At 45.2% G+C, this 18323-nt stretch overlaps 1 protein-coding gene and 1 non-coding gene across 4 annotated transcripts in view; both read right to left on the bottom strand.

The window, feature by feature from the left end:
* LOC144688399 (exocyst complex component 6B) overlaps positions 1-18323 on the bottom strand; it is a 623897-nt gene that overhangs the window by 540662 nt on the left and 64912 nt on the right. For all 3 annotated transcript variants that reach the window (XM_078554888.1, XM_078554897.1, XM_078554904.1), the window contains exons 2-4: positions 14281-14446; positions 13188-13235; positions 12409-12499 (exon numbers count right to left, since the gene is read on the bottom strand). In XM_078554888.1, the coding sequence (XP_078411014.1) occupies positions 12409-12499; positions 13188-13235; positions 14281-14446 (305 nt within the window). The remainder of the gene's footprint in view (positions 1-12408; positions 12500-13187; positions 13236-14280; positions 14447-18323) is intronic.
* On the bottom strand, positions 2067-2230 carry LOC144688968 (U1 spliceosomal RNA). The gene has a single exon (XR_013578524.1). It is a non-coding gene; the product is annotated as a U1 spliceosomal RNA (small nuclear RNA).

Here is an 18323-nt window from a genome sequence, read left to right as displayed (position 1 = left end):
CAATAGGGTAGTAATCGTTGGGGACTTCAACTACCCTAATATCAACTGGGATACGAACAGTGAGAAGGGCACAAAGTTCTTGAACTGCATTCAAGAGAACTTTTTAGCCAGCACTTAACAAGCCCAGCGAGAGGGGGCGCAATTCTAGATTTAGTCTTAGGAAATGAAGCTGGGCAAGTGGATGAAGTGGCAGTGGGGGACTATTTGGAGATAGTGACCATAATATAGTTAGATTTAGCATCACTATAGAAAAGGACAAAGATAGAACAGGGGTAAAAGGAGTAAATTGGGAGAAGACAAATTTAACAAAACTGAGAGTTGAGCTGGCGAGAGTGGACTGGATACAGCAATGAGAAGAAAAAAACTGTGTCAAATCAGTGGGAGGCTAAAACGAGATTCTACATGCACAGTGTAGACATATCCCCACAAAGAAAAAGGGTGGTACTGCCAAATCTAGAGCCCCCTGGTTATCTAGAAGCATACCGACCAAGATAAAGCAGAAAAAGAAAGCTTATGACAGTCACAAAAGGCTTAATACTGTAGAAAGCCTAGAGGGGATTGAAAGTACAGGGGTGAAGTAAAAATGGAAATCAGGAAAGCAAAGAGAGGATACGAAAAAATACTGGCGGGTAAAATCAAAGAAAATCCGAAGATGTTTTACCAGTACATTCAGAGCAAGAGAATAACTAAGGAAAAGGTAGGGCCTATCAGAGATGTACATGGTAACTTGTGGGTTGGTGCAGAAGATGTGGGCAGGGTTCTCAATGAGTACTTTGTCTCTGTCTTCACTAATGAGAGGGATGAAGCAGGCATTCTAGTTAAAGAGAAGTGTGAAATATTATATACAATAAGCATAGTGAGAGAGGAGGTATGGGAGGGTCTGGCATCCTTGAAGGTGGATAAATCACCAGGGCCAGATGGATTGTATCCCTGGCTGTTGAAGGAAGCCAGGGAGGAAATAGCGGATAATCTGAGGATCGTTTTCCAATCCTCACTAAATACAGGCGTAGTCCCAGAGGATTGGAGGTCTGCGAACATTGCACCAATATTTAAAAAGGGTGCGAGGGATAGGCCAGAAAATAATAGGCTGGTCAGTCTGGTTTCAGTGGTGGGCAAGTTATTGGAAACAATTCTGAGAGACAGGATAAACTCAGAAAGGCACAGATTGATCAGGGAATAGTCAGCATGGCTTTGTTAGGGGAAGATTGTGTCTTACTAAATATAATTTTTTGAGGAAGTAACAAGGAGGATTGATGAGGGTAGTGCAGTGGATGTTGTCTACATGGATTTTAGTAAGGCATTTGACAAGGTCCCACATGGCAGACTGGTCAGGAAAGTGAGATCCCATGGGATACAGGGGAAGGTGGCAAGTTGCATCCAAAACTGGCTCAGTGACAAGAAACAAAGGGTAATGGTTAATGGATGATTTTGCGAATGGAAAACAGTTTCCAGTGGCGTTCACAGGGGTCAGTATTGGGGCCCTTGCTGTTTGTTGTATATATTAATGAATAAGTGAGAGAGGCATGATTGGGAAATTTGCAGATGACACAAAAATTGGCCGTGTAGTTGATAGTGAAGAGGATAGCTGTCGACTCCGGAATGATTGGGTGGAGAAATGGCAAATAGAATTCAATCCGGAAAAGTGTCAGGTAATGCATTTGGGGAGGGCAAACAAAACAAGGGAATACTCAATAAACGGGAAGTTATTGAGAAGGGTTGAGGAAGTGAGAGACCTTGCAGTGCATGTCCACAGGTCCTGGATGGTGGCAGGACAGGTGGCTAAGAAATCATATGGAATGCTATCCTTTATTGGACGAGGCATTGAATACAAAAGCAGGGATGTAATGGTGAAACTGTATAAAACGCTGATTAGGCTACACCTGGAATTTTGTACACAGTTCTGGTCACCACAGTACAAGGAGGACCTAATTGCTGTGGAGAGAGTGCAGAGTAGATTTAAAGAATGTTGCCAGGGCTTGAAAATTGCAGCTATGAGGAGAGATTGGATAGGCTGGGGTTGTTTTCCTTAAAAGGAGGCTGAGGGATGACCTAATTGAATTGTAAATCAGGGGAGAGCGCGAACGCAGTCTCCCACTACCACAAATTTTGCAGTCGAGTATCCCGCATTTGGGGACATCGCAGGCATCGGCACACCCGAAGTGCAATGTGATAGCCTCGTCCTGGGAGAACAACCTTCATGGTCATTGTCTCTCCCCTGCCAGGTAAGTATGACCTAATTGAGGTGTACAAAATTATGAGGGGCCTAAATAGGGTAGAAAGCAAATACTTGTTTCCCCTAGCTGAGGGGTCAATTACCAGGGGGCATGGATTTAAGGTGATCAGTAGAGGGATTAGAGGGGACATGAGGAAAAACCTTTTCACCCAGAGGGTGGTGGGTGTCTGGAATTCACTGCCTAAGTTGGTGGTTGAGGCTGAAATGCTCAACTCATTTAGAAGGTACCTAGATCTGCATCCGAAATGCTGTAACCTGCAAGGCTACGGACCAGGTGCTGGAAAATGAGATTAAAATGAGCAGTTAGTTTCTTTTTTTCTCTTTTTGGCCGGCGTAGGCAAGATGGGCTGAATGGCCTCTTTATGCACTGTAACTTTTCTATGGTTCTATGGAGCCTCTCCCCAGACCCCAGCGAGTTTCTTATCTGTCTCTGTGACCTGGATGTGGAAAGAGTGACTCGATACTGTCATACAACGGGTCCTCACTTAAAGTTGTGGTTGCGTTCCTGAAAATCGTGCCTTTAAGTGAAACATAGGTTCCCACAGGAATCAATGTTAAAGCCGGAATTAGGTTCCTTCGAACCTTTCTCGTCCAGAAGAAACAACGTATAAGTTGAAACACTGTACCATACATGTGCAGCGCTTTGCATTCCTAGCTGAAATAACATATAAAATAAAATACATCACTAAATATAAAGGAAAGACAATACAGTATCCAACAGGCAAATACACTCACCATGCAGGTAGAATGACTAGGCTCCATCTAGTGGCAGACATTGGTCAGTTCGGTTATCAGCTGAAACCCCAGAACGACACCCGCACTAACCAACTTCAGCCAGTAGATGGAGCGCAGGACTTCGAGGGACTTAAAGCACCAGTGAAACCAGAAGCGGAGGCAGCAGCAGAGAAAGCAGCCAGGGGAAGAAGAAGATCAGACCCCAGGGCCTGAGGCAAGAACAGAGGGCGGGAGGCGGGGTGAGCTGGGGAGGGGGTGAGTTGGGGAGGGGATGAGTTGGGGAGGGGGTGAGTTGGGGAAAGGGGTGAGTTGGGGAAAGGGGCGAGCAGGGGATAAGGCAGAGGTCACGGTACATGTTGGTACCAATGACATAGGTACAAAGAGGGATGAGGTCTTGCATCAAGAATTCAGGGAGTTAGGCAGTAGACTAAGCAAGACCTCTCGGTTTAGAATCTCTGGATTACTCCCAGTGCCACGTGCTAGCGAGCACAGAAATAGGAGAATAGCGCAGATGAATACATGGCTTAAGAGTTGGTGCAGGAGGGAGGGTTTTAGATTCCTGGATCATTGGGACCGTTTCTGGGGAAGATGGGACTTGTGCAAGCGGGACAGTCTACATCTGAACCAGAGCGGGACTAACATCCTTGTGGGCGGGTTTGCTAGTGCTGTTGGGAGGAGTTTAAACTAATTTGCCAGGGGGAGGGTAGACAATGTTAGCAGAATAGGGACACATCATAATGCAGTAAAACAATCAAGTCAGAGGGAGTACAGCTGCAATAAGTTTCAAGGGAGTAAGGCAAGGCTGGATGGCCTCTACTTTAATGCCAGGAGTATTACAGGTAAAACGGATGAGTTAAGGGTGAGGATTGACACGTGGAATTGTGATATAGTAGCCATCACTGAGATGTGGGTGGAGGGAGGGGCAGGATTGGCAGTTCAACATTCCGGGATATAGAATCTTCAGGCGAGACAGGGGAGGGGGTAAAAGAGGAGGAGGCGTTGCATTATTAGTTAAGGAGTCAGTTACTGCAGTAAGGAGAGATGATATCTTGGAGGGGGCATGGAATGAAGCTTTGTGGGTACAGCTTAGGAATAAAAAAGGCGCAGCCACATTGTTAGGTGTTTATTATAGACCCCCAGATAGTCAGCGGGAAACTGAGGAGCAAATATGTGCACAATTCACAGAGGTGTGTAAAAACAATAACAATAGGGTAATTATATTAGGTGATTTCAACTTTCCCAACATTATTTGGGATAGACTTGGCGTTAAGGGCTTGGATGGAGTGGATTTCTGGAAATGTGTAAACAGGAGAACTTTTTGGGTCCAACAAAGGACAGCGCAATGCTGGACCTTATTCTGGGGAATGAAGCCAGACAGGTGGCTGAGGTGGTGGTGGGGGAGCACTTCAGTGATAGCGTCCACAACATGGTACAATTTAAGCTTGTTATGGACAAAATAATAGACAAGTTGCAAAAAAATGATTTGGATTGGGGAGAGTGGATTTTAGTAAAATAAGGCAGGATCTGGCCAAGGTAGACTGGGAACAGTTACTTGTGGGGAAATCCACAGAAGAGCAGTGGGGGCGTTCAAAAAGGAAATGGGGAGGGTATAAGCTCAACATGTTCCCTCTAGGGTGATAGGAAGGAGTAACAAGCCCAGAGAACCATGGATGACCAGAGATATTCAGGTTACGATGAGATGGAAAGGAGAGGCTTTTAGCAGGTACAAGGGGAGCAAATCAGCGGAGGCATTAGTGGAGTACAGACAGTGCAGGGTGGAGCTTAAGAAAGCAATTAGGAGAACAAAGAGGGGATATGCGAAAGTTCTGGCTGGTAAAAGTAGGGAAAATCCCAAGATATTCTATAAGTATATCAATGGGAAGAGGATAACCAGGGAAAGAGTAGGGCCCATTAGGGACCAAAGGGGGCAATCTATGGATGGAGCCTGAGGACATCGGTAGAGTGTTGAACGAATACTACACATCCGTCTTCACCCAAGAGAATGAGGATGAAGGTATGGAACTTGGGAAGAGAGACTGCGAAGTTCTTCAGCAAATTGATATAGGGAGTGACAAGGTATTGGCGACGTTGGCAGGCTTAAAAGTGGACCAGACTGCTGAGGGAGACAAGGGAGGAGGTCGCAGGGGCTCTGACCCAAATTTTTAATTCCTCTCTGGCCACGGGGGAGGTGCCAGAGGACTGGGGAACAGCTAATGTGGTTCCGCTCTTTAAGAAGGGTTGTAGAGATAAGCCAGGGAACTACAGACCAGTGGGTCTCACGTCAGTGGTAGGGAAACTATTGGAGAAAATTCTGAAGGAGAGAATCTATCTCTACTTGGAGAGGCAAGGTTTGATCAGGGATAGTCAGCATGGCTTTGTCAGAGGGAGGCCATGCCTAACAAATCTGAATGAATTTTTTAAGGAGGTGACCAGGTGTATAGAGGAGGGTAGTGCAGTTGATGTAGTTTATATGGATTTCAGCAAAGCCTTTGACTAGGTCCCACATGGGAGACCTATAAAGAAGGCAAATGCACATGGGGTACAGGGTAATTTGATAAGGTGGATTCAACATTGGCTTAGTTGTTGGAGACAGAGGGTGATGACAGAAGGCTGCTTTAGTGACTGGAAGCCAGTGTCCAGTGGTGTACCACAGAGATCTGTGCTGGGTCCCCTATTATTCGTCATTTATATAAATGACATAGTTGACTATGTGAGGGATAGGATTAGTAATTTTGCAGATGACACAAAGATTGGCCGGGTGGTTAACAGTGAGGTTGAGTGTCTTGGGCTATAGGAAGATATAGACGGGATGGTCAAATGGGCAGATAAGTGGCAGATGGAATTTAACCCTGAAAAGTGTGAGGTGATATACTTTGGAAGGAGTAATTTGACAAGGAAGAATTCAATGAACGGCATGACACTAGGAAGTTCTGAGGAACAAAGGGACCTTGGCGTGTGTGTCCATAGATCTCTGAAGGCGGAGGGGCATGTTAGTGGGGTGGTGAAAAAGGCATATGGGACACTTGCCTTCATCAATCGAGGTATAGATTACAAAAGTAGGGAGGTCATGTTGGAGTTGTATAGAACCTTGGTGAGGCCACAGCTGGAGTACTGTGTGCAGTTCTGGTAGCCACATTATAGGAAGGATGTGATTGCACTGGATAGGGTGCAGAGGAGATTCACCAGGATGTTGCCTGGGATGAAACATTTAAGTTATGAAGAGAGGTTGGATAGACTTGGGTTGTTTTCACTGGAGCAGAGAAGACTGGGGGCGATCTGATCAAGGTGTACAAGATTATGAGGGGCATGGACAGGGTGGATAGGAAGCAGCAGTTCCCCTTGGTTGAATGGTCAGTCACAAGGGGACACAAGTTCAAGGTGAGGGGCAGGAGGTTTAGCGGGGATGTGAGGAAAAACCTTTTTACCCAGAGGGTGGTGACAGTCTGGAATGCGCTGCCTGGGAGGGTGGTGGAGGCGGGTTGCCTCACATCTTTTAAAAAATATCTGGATGAGCACTTGGCACGTCATAACATTCAAGGCTATGGGCCAAGTGCTGATAAATGGGATTAGGTAGGTAGGTCAGGTGCAGCCTCGATGGGCCGAAGGGCCTCTTCTACGCTAAGTGATTCTGTGAAAGATGTAGGTTTTAAGAAGCAGCTCCCTGTGTTGCAAAAATTCTCAGCTCCCTTTCATCTTGGTTGCCAAGTATCTATGGCCTCTGGTTGCTGATGTTACTGACCCGCACGCCAGTGGAAAGTTTCTCTCTAATTACGCAATCAAATGAAGATTTATGATTGAAGTTTCTTTTCACCGTTGCAGCTTTGTTGAGATTTGACCATTAACCGTGCCGACAGTAACAGTTGTTCTGAGATTTTTGTACTTCAATCTTGCGGCCGACTCTTCATTAGTCAGCGCGGTTAAAGCGCTTTAAATAGCTGTTTTACAATCTATAACACTGATGAGGATGTTGTGTGACTCACTGTTTGTGGTTTGCATCCAACATTTAGGATTAACACAGCTAGGCATTGAGCTACAAGAACTCAGATGTGGGCTCGGGAGAAGCAAAGCCCAGCATGAGATAGCGATCAGAAAGAACAAGCTGCATTTATGCACTGCCTTACAACATCAACCAAAAACGTCCCAAACTACTTCACATAAAGTGAATTGCTTCAAAGCACAGTTCCATAATCGCGTAGGGAAATACTGCACAAACTCAGATCCCACAAGAGCAATGACATTAGTGACCAATTTTTGGTGCTACAGTTCAAGGGAAGAACTTTGGCCAGGACACCCTGTTCTTCCGATATTGTCATCAGATCTTTGATATCGACGTGAGCTGACCGGACATGGGGGTTTAAAGTTTCATCTGAAAATTGGTCCCTCTGACAATGGAGCACTCTTGTTAGCATCAAGAACATCTCACATTAACAAAGCGCTTTTTAACAGAGAGAAATGTGCTGCTTGACAGAACCATAACCAGTGCAACACTGGATGATCTGCTCGAACCCTAAATTAAGGCTTCTGATTCTGCAGTTATGTTTTTTTTCATTCTTTCATGGGATGTGGGCGTCATTGGCAAGGGCAGCGTTTGTTGCTGTTCCCTAACTTGCTCTGAAATGAGTAGCTTGCTTGGCCATTCCAGAGGGCAGTTAAGAGTCAATCACATTGCTGAGGGTCTGGAGTCACATGTAAGCCAGGCCAGGTAAGGATGTCAGATTTCCTTCCCTAAAGGACATTTCTTTTTTTGTTCATTCATGGGATGTGGGCATTGCTGGCTAGGCCAGCATTTATTGCCCATCCTTAATTGCCCTTGAAAAGATGGTGGTGAGCCGTCTTCTTAAACCACCGCAGTCCACGTGGTGTAGGTACACCCACAGTGCTGTTCGGGAGGGAGTTCCAGGATTTTGACCCAGCGACAGTGAAGGAACGGCGATGTATTTCCAAGTCAGGAAGGTGAGTGGCTTGGAAGGGAACTTCCAGGTGGTGGTGTTCCCAAGTGTCTGCAACCCTTGTCCTTCTAGATGGTAGTGGTCATGGGTTTGGAAGGAGCTAAGGAACGTTGGTGAATTCCTGCAGTGCATCTTGTAGATGGTACACACTGCTGCTACTGTGCATCAGTGGTGGAGGCAGTGAATGTTTGTGAATGTGGTGCCAATCAAGCGGGGCTGCTTTGTCCTGGATGGTGTTGAGCTTCTTGAGTGTTGTGGGAGCTGCACTCATCCAGACAAGTGGAGAATATTCCATCACACTCCTGACTTGTGCCTTGTCGATGGTGGACAGGCTTTAGGGAGTTGAGAGGTGAGTTACTAGCTGCAGGATTCCGAGTCTCTGACCTGCTCTTGCAGCCACAGTATTTATATGGCCAGTTCAGTTCAGTTTCTGGTCAATACTAACACCCAGGAAGCTGAGAGCGGGGTATCCAGCAAAGGTAAGGCCACTGAATGTCAAGGGGTGATGGTTAGATTCTCTCTTGTTGGAGATGGTCATTGCAGGGCATTTGTGTACAGGGCATGTACAGGGCAAATGTTATTTATCACTTGTCAGCTCAAGCCAGGTCTTGCTGCATTTGGATATGGGCTGCTTCAGTACCTGAGGAGTCACGAATGGTCTTGAACATCATACAATCATCAGCAAACATCCCCACTTCTGGCCTTATGACGTGAGGAAGGTCAATGATGAACCAGCTGAAGATGGTTGGGCCTAGGAGACTACGCTGAGGAACTCCTGCAGTCATGTCCTGGAACTGAGATGATTGACCCCCGGCAACCACAACCATCCTTTTTTGTGCTAGATATGACTCCAACCAGCAGAGTTTTCTCAGCCTGATTTTCATTGATTCCAGTTTTGCTCAGACTCCTTGATGCCGCACTCAGTCAAGTGCTGCCTTGATGCTATCTTACCGTTCTGCCACTATCAGCGCCTTCTTTAATCTTTAACACTACCATTAACAGTCCCTTTGTCTTGTGCACATGGCATCTTTGTCAACCTCTCCTTGGCTCCCACCCATCCCTGACCTTCTATTTTGCTCCACCCACTCCACCCCTCTTAAACAGTGTAAAATCCATCACATTTCTCCTTCTCTTTAGCTCTGAAGAAGAGTCTTACGGACTTGAAGCATTAACTCCGTTTCTCTCTCCACAGATGCTGCCAGACCTGCTGAGTTTTTCCAGCATTCCCTGTTTTTATTTCAGATTTCCAGCATCCACAGTATTTTGCTTTTATCTCTGGATTGATAATCCAGCGACATTACCACGACATCACAATCTCCCCCTTAAGCTACTAACTGAGCCACACAGGCCCTATTCACCATGATACAGAACAGGGTTTACTAAGGTTACAACAATATTTCAGAGATTCTATGCTACTGATACAAGATGGTAGTTCTGTCAGCACACTCTCTCTCTTGAGCCTCTTTGCAGTGTCTTGATTTTAAAATTTATCCTCGTTTTTGAATCTGTCCATGGCCTCAACTCCCTCCCTATCTCTGTGACCTCCTCTAATCTTACAACCCTCCGAGATCTGGCCTCTTGTGCATCCCTGATTTGCACCGTGTTTACCAATGATGGTTGTACCTTCAGTTGCCTAAGGCACAAGCTCTGCAATACCCTCCCTAAAGCTCCCTGGCTCTCTTCCCTCCTTTAAGATGCTCCTTAAAGCCGACATCTTTGATCTGTCCTAATATCTCTTTACATGGCTCGGTATCATATTTTGTCATAACATTTCTGTGGCATGCCTTGGGATCTTCTACGTTAAAGGTGCTTTACAAGTATAAGGTGTTGCTTGAATAACTACCGGTCTTTGCCTCTCGTTACTCCAGCATTCACATCCTCTTCCTCATATCCTCATGATGGTGAAATCAAGACATCGCACCTATTCCTACTGATTCTTCCTCAGGCTCCATGTGCTGTGGAATTTCTCACCTTCCCCTAGCATAGAGAACCTTTTAAAACACTAATCTGCATAATTTATTAATTACTTCCCAAAGTAATCCAGCTTTCCTTTCAGGCATTGCAGGCCTCCTAACATTAGGCGCTTCCCCTCAGTTCAAGATCAAAGCATCATACCGCACAGGAGGCGGCTATTAGAACCATAGAAAAGTTACAGCACAGAAGGAGGCCATTCGGCCCATCTTGTCCATGCCAGCCTGAGGACACCCAACTGCCCTTTCTAATCCCACCTTCCTGCACCCGGCCCATAGCCCTGCAGCTTACAGCACTTTAGGTGCAGATCCAGGTACTTTTTAAAAGAGTTGAGAGTTTCCGCCTCTACCACCAACTTGGGCAGCGAATTCCAGACACCCACTACCCTCTGCGTAAAAAAGTTCTTCCTCATGTCCCCCCTACACCTTCTGTCACTTATCTTGAATCTACGTCCCCTGGTTCTAGAATTCTCCACCAAGGGAAACAATTTTATCCTGTCCACTCTATCTACTCCCCTCATAATTTTGTACACCTCAATCAAGTCATCTCTCAGCCTTCTTTGTTCTAAGGAAAATAACCCCAACCTATCCAATCTCTCCTCATAGCTACACTTTTCTAACCCTGGCAACTTTCTTGTAAACTTCCTCTGCACTCTCTCCAGAGCTATTACATCCTTCCTGTAATGTGGTGACCAGAGCTGCACACAATACTCCAGTTGTGGCCTCACCAGTGTTCTATACAATTCCAACATTATACCCTTACTTTTATATTCTATACCTCTGCCAATGAAGGAGAGCATTCCATATGCCTTCTTTACAACCTTGTCTACTTGAACTGCTGCCTTCAGGGACCTGTGTACTTGTACGCCAAGATCTCTCACTTCATCTACCCCTCTTAGTATATTCCCATTTATTGTGTAATCTCTGTAACTGTTTGACCTCCCTAAATGTATGACCTCGCACTTCTCTATGTTAAAATCCATCTGCCATTTTACCGCCCACTCCACCAACCCATCTATATCGTTTTGGAGATTATGGCTATCCTCTACACTATCCACTACTCGGCCAATCTTTGTGTCATCTGCAAATTTCCCAATCGTGCCCCCCACGTTCACGTCCAAATCGTTAATATATAACACAAACAGCAAGGGTCCCAACACCGAGCCCTGTGGAACACCACTTGAGACAACTTTCCATTTGCAAGGGCATCCATCGACCATTACTCTTTGTTTCCTGTTACAAAGCCAACCTTTTATCCAGTTTGCCACATTACCCTGAATCCCATGGGCTTTTACTTTCCTGACCACTCTGCCATGTGGGAACTTGTCAAATGCCTTGCTAAAATCCATGTACACAACATCCACTGCACTACCTTCATCAACCCTTCTTGTCACTTCCTCAAAGAATTCAATCAAACTTGTGAGGTAAGACCTTCCTTTAACAAATCCATGCTGACCATCCCTGACTAGCCCATGCCTTTCCACATGATAGTTAATCCTATCTCTCAGGACTGATTCCACTAATTTGTTCACCACCGATGTAAGACTAACTGGCCTATAATTGTTTGGCATTTCCTTTGATCCCTTTTTAAACAATGAAACTACGTTTGCATTTCTCCAGTCCTCCGGTACCTCCCCTGTATCTAGTGAAGATTGGAAAATCATCCTCAGAGCATCTGCTATCTCCTCCCTGACTTCCTTCAGCAGCCTCGGAAACAATCCATCTGGCCCTGGTGACTTATCCACTTTCAAGGATTTCAGCCCTTCGAGTGCTTCCTCTCTCTTCATGACTATCCTGTCCAATATCTCGCAGTGTTACTCCTGGACTACTATATCTACATCCTCCCTTTCCTTTGTAAACATGGAGACAAAATATTCATTCAAAACCCTTCCCACAGCCTCTGCATCTACACACATTCTCTGAAAGAGCTACCCAATTAGCCCCACTTCCCTGTTCTTGCCCCATAGCCCTGTAATTTATTTTCCATTGGAAGTATATTTCTAATTTCCTCTTTAAAGCAGTGCATTCCCAGGCTGTGGCTCGCTTAGTAAAAAAATTCTCACCTTCTCCCCTCTGGCATTTTTTTTTTTGAGAATGATGTTAAATGCAATATTGGCCGACCTCCAGACTCCTGGCACTGCTTCCATACTGAAGGAAGAACTGAGGCCAAAAGATACCCATTCTTCCTTCCTGGAGTGGGACTGTCTGAGGGAGGTTGTAGGAAGCTGAATTAAGAGTTAATTTAATAACTACCTGGAGGGAGATTGATGGGTATGTGTGCCGATATTTTGGGAAACACTATTCCCCAGGTGGGAACTATTCACGTGGATATTCACGTGTTGCTCTACATTTATACATTCATGCATTCCCTGTCATACCACCCCCCCACCACCCCGCTTCAAATTGTCTGCTTGCTCCTTTCATATTTCGCTGTTCAAAACCATTCTACCGACTCGAGATGCCCTAACAATTCGCACCAAACTTCAAGCAGAAACTTCGCCTCCTATAAACTGCATCATACCTGGTAAACACAGCGTTAGTTGGTCCATTGTGGCTGCTATGTTCCTTTGCTGTGAGCGACATTTCTTCAGTTCCTCCATTTCGGTAACTAACTGCAGCACAGGGTGAAAAGAGACAATTTAATGAACCACGTTTTCACAAGCCGGTCAGTCGGCTTCGACATTGCTTCACTAACCAAGCAGTCAGTGTTTATTTTCAATCTTACTTATTCTCACCCACCTGACACGTCGACTCCTCTTGGTTCAACACCTCATCCAAGTGGCCACCATCCACTTGCAGGACTCAACAGCCGACACGGGCAGGGCTTCCAACAAGTGAATGGAGGCAGCACCACAGCCGAGCTTTTCTGTCCTGGTCCGACGCACGTTTGCCAGGTGTCATGGCAATAAGAGCGGTGCCTGATTTCCTGTCCACCCGTTCACAAATGCCCAACAGCCACTGCTGGCTCAGCCTGAGTCCAGCTGAATCTGCACTGACTATCGATCTGTGATCACTGGTCCACGTGCCTCCCTGATTAATTCTCAGCCAAAATAGAGAAATGTGGCAACGGAGGTAAGCTCTGGTAGCTCAGCACAAGGCAGCTGGATGGCGATTTTTAAAAACATTTACAGTAGCAAAAGAAAAAAATTATAGGTTTATGCATACTGAACTTGGCCTTTAATCATCTTAGGGTACCCCAAGGTGTTTCACAGGCAATGAAGTAATTTGGAAGTACAGTCACTACCTTAAGGTAGGAAACAGCATAGGAAGAGATGAGACGAGATAATGGAAAGAACTTACCTCCCTCCCTGATTCCTGCAGCTTGTTATTGGTGTCTGTCACCTGGATCTGAAATATGGAAAAGAAAGGTTTCCTTCTGAAAGCTCAAAAAATTAATAAGTTAGAAGTAATTAATGCTAAAGGGAGGGCGATAGGAATGAATACACCTTCAGTGCTGCTACTTGGCTTTGGTGCGTTATGCAAAGAAAGTTGAGACATTTTAAACAAGTACCCAGATTAAAATTGCATTAATATAGGCTCTGGGGACAGAGTGGACAGTGGGTTCATTTTAGATTAATACAAAGCTATGGGGAGAGAGGTGAGCATGGGCATTAGTTTGGGATTGATAAAGGAACAGCGGACGATGAATTAAGAGTCAGCCAAAGTTCAGGTGACCGTTAACACCTTGAAACCTGAACAAAGCAAATGTGACATACAAATTTTTTTTTCCATCACTGAGCGGAGCTAAGGCCCTGGGATGAGAGGAGGCCTCACTGTTACGTGCTAATTGACCAAAGCATCGCATTTTTAAGAATCAGTTATCACTTATCAATTATTTCTGCAAAAATTACTTTGGCTTGTAAAAAACAGAAGCATGCCATTTAGCCCAACGGGTCTGTGCTGTCACAGGCCTTTCTTGTGTCCTTGTCCCACCCACCCATTGTTCAAAGTTTATTACATCTCTAACTTTCCCCAGTTCGGATGAAAGCCCATTGACCTGAAACATTAACTCCGAGTAGTTATGGCTATTTTCTGTTTTTAGTTTCAGATTTCCAGCTGTATTCTGCTTTATGATTTGGCTTGCGCTGGTGTTTGTATTTCACACAAGCCTCCTCCTATTCCAATTGCCTATTCGCACCCTGTCACAGTATCCCTCTATTCCCTTCACCCTCACGTGTGCATCGTTGTGGCGGCAAGTTCCACATTCTCACCACTCTCTGTGACGGCATTGGGAAAGAACAGAATGGCGCTCACCAGTCATTTCATCATCCCTCCATGTCAACCATCCCACCCGTCCCAACATGAGTGAGGCTTGGCGGGCTCCCGGTATCCGCAGTAACCAGTTTCTCAGCGTCGCAGCACTGTGACAAGAGACAGGGAGAGTGCAACATACCTTCAGTTTCTGTGCTTCTCCCCGCACTTTCAGCAGCTCCGTGATGGAATCAACAAACCCCTGGAAATGGAAGTTGCACATTTTCTCAATCTCCCGGTCATGGTTCCTGATCCGGGCCTCCAGCTTCTCCATGAACCGCCAGTGCTCCTCTCCATCATACACCGACCTGAAATGGTACAACATAGCTTGCTTTAAAGCTTACAGCATTTGCACTCATTTAATTCTGGTCCCTTGCACTTCCTTGTTTTTAAGTGCTCCACCATTACCTGCCATGATTTCAAATGCCTTGACCCTTCATTCCACTAACCTCTCGACCTTTAGGACGCTCCTTAAAACCTACCTCTTTGAGCACCTGTCCAAATATCTCCTTGCATACCTCAATGTTAAACTCTTGTTTGATAATGTTCCTGTGAGGCTTTTTGTTACGTTATATAAATGCTATATAAATGCAAATTGTGCTTGGTGTTGTAATGCCATTTAAAGGGGCAATGCTCCAAATGGAAAAGGAAACCCTGCCGCCTCATCACAAACCAAAGGAGGTTACAGAACAAAAGTCCTTTGCCCACTGTGTCATCAATTATTTTAAAGAGTACAAACATTTGCAGATGGCTCCTCTTGACATCTTGCTCTCAGTCTTGGGATATGATACTGTAATGGTTATGGTCCAAGTTGGGAAACTGGATTCAACAAATCTGGTAATCGACAGGCTGGAGCCAGCAAGCAAGATGACAGTCAAAGCAACCAGATGGTTATTAAAATTCATTCGTTTACTAATGTCTTTCAGGAAAGGGACCTGCTTGCCTTACCCAGTCTGGCCCACACATAACTCCAGTACCAACACTGTGTGGTTAACTCTTAACTGAAGTGGTCCAGTAACCACTCAGTTGTAAAAACATTTGCTGAGGAGTACCGTCTGGGTAGGGTCAGTGAAGGAAAACAGTTACCAGCATCACCACTGTCCCCTTTATCAAGTATAAAGACCGGATGCACTGAGGCGCAGAGTAAACCGCAGTCAAGTCAAACTCCTGAACCGCACCTTCCAATCCACGCGCACACTTCCACCTTCTTCCTTCCATGTCAACACTTGTTTTCACTTCACCTCTCACCTCATTACTTTTTCATCAACGCACGACAGATACATCAAAATACAACAGAAACCTGAAAACAAGGTCCATCGGATTCACCTTCTTCCACCCTGTCGTCACATGGTACAACAATAATGGAGTTGATTCATCACAGTGACCAATCTCTATTAATTAATCTACAACAAAGTGAGACATGAGGTGAGGAAGCCACAGTTGTGGAGAGCTTTGGGAACTATTGGAACAAAGTCACCTGTTCCTCCCAAGCATGTTACACTCATGCCTCAAATTAATCAGACAATCGTGTCCCAAGTTATTTCCCAAAATAAATCTATATATTTGCATGGCTCAATACAAATTGCTTCTACCTGTTCCACTTACTGATCACTCGCTCACTGAAAACTTGTTGCCAAGAATCCACTTCAATTTTACCCTCCTTCAATCGCCTACTTTAGGGATCAAATAGGTTCCTTCAACAGAACCATAGCGGCTTACACTTAAATGGAAGTCCCCATCACTGTGTCAATTCAAAACTAATCCCACTGCCTACCTCTCTCCTCATAGCCCTGTATCAATCCCAAGCTAATCCCCATGACCGATCCACTCTCCATGGCCCTGCATCAATCCCAAACTAATCTCCATGCGCACCTCTCCCCCACAACTCTGTATTAATCCACAACTAATCCCCATGCCCAACACTCTCCCCATAGCCCTGTATGAACCCAAAACTAATCCCACTGCTCCACTCTCTCCACATAGCCCACATTAATCCAGAACTAATCCCCGTGCCCACCTCTCTCCCCATACATAACCTTGTATCAATCCAAAACTAATCCCACTGCCTTGAAGATTTATTCAATTTCCCTTAAAAAGCAATCAAACATTAACATAATTGGCTAAAGAATTAGAGGGGTCGTGAGGTGAAGTCTTTTCACATGAAGGTTTGTTACACACTACCTGCAAAGGTGGTGGAATCAGATTCCATAGGAACTTTCAAATGGTAACTGGACATATATATTTTTTTTAATTTATTCTTTCACAGATTGGTTGCCCATCCCTAATTGGCCTCAAGTGGCTAACTCGGCCATTTCAGAGGGCAGTTAAGTCAACCACATTTATGCTGATCTGGAGTCACATGTAGACCAGACCAGGTAAGGATGGCAGATTTCCTCCTCTGAACCAAGGAATTGACAATAATTTCATGGTCACCATTACTAAGGTTAGCTTTCAATTCCAGACTTTTTTTTTAAACTGAATTTAAATCTCACCAGTTGCCATGGTGGGATTTGAACCCTCGTTCCCCAGAGCATTTGCCGGTGCCTCTGGATTGCTCATCCAGTAACGTTACCACCACACCACCATCTCCTCCAAGAGAGCATTGGAAGAGAACTAATTCGCGGGGTTATAGAGAAATGCTGGGGTCTGGGACGAAATTGAACAGTGCTTTCAAAGAGCCAACATAGGCATAGTGGGAGAAATGGCCTCCTTCTGTGTTGTAAAATTCTTTGATACTACTTGTAACTGCCTTCAACAGCCCTCTGTCGAAAGATGGTTCTAACCTCTCTCCTCACTCTTTGTTAGAATTCTAAATTGATCACAATTCATCACCAAAGGAAATAGTCTTCCCCTCTGCTCCCTCATAATTTTTTAATAAAACCTCCCCTGGATATCCTCTTGGCCTTCTCTGCTTGAGCAGATCACACACTGAGTTCCAACTTATAGCAGTGCAGCCACACACGACAACCAACTAAGCCTTGAGGGGATCTGGCAGTGAATGGACTAACCACTTCTGACAGATGAAGAGACAGCAACAGAATTACAGCCAGACATCTATCACTCTGCAGCAGAGAAGTATCACTGGGCAATGATGAGGAAGCCCTGGGCTGACTTTCAATTCATCAAACCCAGAGATACCAGACCCAATAGAGGCAATTTGACGAGGTACATGCAGAGAAAGGAACCTGGCCCTTTCTGCTCTGTGTGGTGAGAAAGACAAAGAATTGTTTGCATTTATGAATCTGTTTCAGGAAGCATATCTTATAGAGTTAGTCGGATTTTTCTATACATCTGTGAGTAATATTGTCAGTTCTGAACATCTTGTGTTGTTTGGGTAGTTCTGTGTATCTGTGGGAAAAAAAAAGGCTTGCATTTGGTACATCACCATTCACAACCTCTTGGCAGCCCAAAGCTTTTCACAGCCAGTGAGTGCTTTTTGAAGTGTCATCAATGGTGTAATGCAGGAGTCGTGGCAGCCAATTTATGCACAAGATCCCACAAACAGCAATGAGCTAAGGAGTTCACGACTAAATGCTCCCTTTTAGTGATGTTGCTTGAGGGACTAAATATTGGCCAGGACACCAGGGAGAAACCACTGCTCTTCTTCAAAATAGTGTGGTGGGATCTTTCACATCCATCCGAAAGGCAGATGGGGCCTCGATGTAACGCCTCATCAGAAATAAGGCATCTCCGGCAGTCAGCACTCCACTGGAAGGTCAACCCTGGATGGTTGGGCTCAAGTCCCAATAGCCACAATATGGCTTTACCAGCGGAGGAGTTGCTTGCAGCAAAGAGTTAAACTCGTGACCCGCAGTCATGCTAAAGCCTGAACGGATCGAAAGTCTGTTTTAAAACAATAAAAGTTAGTGACTATGTCAAGGCTCCCTAATTCACCAGCACCAGATATGACATCACATCTGTCAGCTATTAAAGCCTGTTTTGATTTTCCTTTGTTTCATATCATACTGTAAGCAGGCTTACAGATTTAACGGCACAGTAAAGGTGGCAAAGAGACTTCGTGTCACTGCGGAATGAGTTTGAATCCATCGTTTAGTCTTCAAACTCCCACAAACCACTCCACCCCAATTTTGCCCCCTAATTTTCAGTGGATTCTGACAGTGCAACCAGCCCTCAGGTACTACACCCCAATGGCCATTCTTGCAGTTGGGGGTCAACCGTGAGGGG

This window comes from Cetorhinus maximus, chromosome 1, assembly GCF_964194155.1.
Source record: "Cetorhinus maximus chromosome 1, sCetMax3.hap1.1, whole genome shotgun sequence".
NCBI lineage: Eukaryota > Metazoa > Chordata > Chondrichthyes > Lamniformes > Cetorhinidae > Cetorhinus > Cetorhinus maximus.
This window is presented reverse-complemented; position numbering and strand designations above follow the sequence as displayed.